This window comes from Chaetura pelagica, unplaced genomic scaffold (genome assembly GCF_000747805.2).
Source record: "Chaetura pelagica isolate M959 unplaced genomic scaffold, ChaPel_1.0 scaffold676, whole genome shotgun sequence".
In the NCBI taxonomy this organism is placed as follows: Eukaryota; Metazoa; Chordata; class Aves; order Apodiformes; family Apodidae; genus Chaetura; species Chaetura pelagica.
Window position 1 is genome coordinate 545,010 of NW_009953724.1, and position 1,526 is coordinate 546,535.

The 1,526-nt window shown below is 65.9% G+C and overlaps 2 protein-coding genes across 2 annotated transcripts in view; one reads left to right on the top strand and one right to left on the bottom strand.

Moving 5' to 3' along the window:
* Positions 1-507, top strand: part of HPCA (hippocalcin) — a 2,195-nt gene extending 1,688 nt beyond the window's left edge. Inside the window, exon 3 of the mRNA XM_010000568.1 lies at positions 384-507. Coding sequence (XP_009998870.1) covers positions 384-481 — 98 coding nt within the window. The 3' untranslated portion in view covers positions 482-507. The remainder of the gene's footprint in view (positions 1-383) is intronic.
* Positions 508-1,193: 686 nt separating this feature from the next.
* Positions 1,194-1,526, bottom strand: part of TMEM54 (transmembrane protein 54) — a 3,380-nt gene continuing 3,047 nt past the window's right edge. Inside the window, exon 3 of the mRNA XM_010000618.1 lies at positions 1,194-1,286. Within this exon, the coding sequence (XP_009998920.1) occupies positions 1,194-1,286 (93 nt within the window). The remainder of the gene's footprint in view (positions 1,287-1,526) is intronic.

The following is a 1,526-nucleotide window of genomic DNA, read 5'->3' on the forward strand; positions in this document are numbered from 1 at the left end:
TCCCTTCCCTGCCCCCACCCCTCACCCCCCCCTGCATCCCACCCTGCATCCCACCCTGCATCCCACCCTGCATCCATCCCGCATCCCACTCTGCATCCCACCCTGCATCCATCCCACATGAATCCTGCATCCCACCCTGCATCCCACCTCACATCCCACCCTACATCCACTCCACATCCCACCTCCTGTTCACCCTGCATCCTGCATCCCACCCTGCATCCATCCCACATCCCACCCTGCATCCATCCCACATCCCACCCTGCATCCATCCCACCCCCCCCCCAAGGGTGCTCGTCCCAGGTGGGTGGGGGTCCACGGTGGGTGTGCGCACCCAGGAAGGGGTGGTGGTCTCTGGGCTGAGCTGTGTGTCCTGTCCCCCCCAGGCAAGCTCTCACTGGAGGAGTTCATCATCGGGGCCAAGAGTGACCCGTCCATCGTGCGCCTGCTGCAGTGTGACCCGAGCGGCGCCGCACAGCTCTGAGCCCCACGGGTCCCCCACAGCCCCCCACGGCCCCTCATGGCACCACACAGTCCCTCCCCAACCCTTCAGCCAGTCACTGCCACTGTCCCCTGCCCGGCCCTCGTGGTCCCCACCACTGTGTCCCCACCACCCCAAGCTGGGAGGGAGCTGGAGCCGGGGGGGAAGGTCCCCACTGCTGGGGACTCCCACCCCAGCTCCACTGGGGGGAGGATGGAGGGAGGGTCTGCCCCCCCCGGGGCTCAGAGTAGGGGGACAACCCAGCCTGGTGGGCAAAACTACTTCTGCATCACTGGTGGGCGTGGGGACACAGCCCAGGGGACAGGGAGCTGGTGGCTTGGGGGCCCCCCAAAACCCGCATGCACACACAGTGGGGCCAGGCCAGCCCCTTCCCCACAGCCCCACGGGCAGGGGCCATGGGGTGGGGATGAGCTCCTGGCCTTTTAATACCCACAGAATAAAGTCTCAGTGCAATCAGAGGTGGGAAAGGACCTGTTGGTGCCCAGGAGAAGGTTCTGCCCTACAGGGTCCAGACTCAGCTGGGTCACTCCCATTGCTGCAGCCCCAGGTGACCCGAGGCCACAGGGATGGGCTCATGTGTCTTGGCTGGTGGCATCCAGAGGGTGTGTTCCTGCAATAAGTGGGCTGGGGGACAGCTGGGTTCCCTCGTGTGGCTGGGACAGGGCAGGGCTGGGGACACCCCGTGGGTCCCTGCTCAGAGCTGGGCAGTTTCCACACTGTCCAGCCTCAGCAGGCCCAGGCACTGCCCGGAGCTGGGGGTCTCCACAGGGACCACCTGCAAGGAGACCTGCAAGGCAGAGAGGTGGCTGAGAGGGGGACTCAGAGCTTCACTTCAGCAAGTCCTGCCCTTGTCCAGGAGCCGCGGAGCCCAGAAAGGTCCAACCCAGATCAGAAGGGTCTTTCCCAGCCCAGAAGGGTCTTTCCCAGCCCAGCAGGGTCCATCCCAGCCCAGAGGGGTCCTTCCCAGCCCAGCAGGGTCCCTCCCAGCCCAGCAGGGTCCCTCCCAGCCCAGCAGGGTCCATCCCAG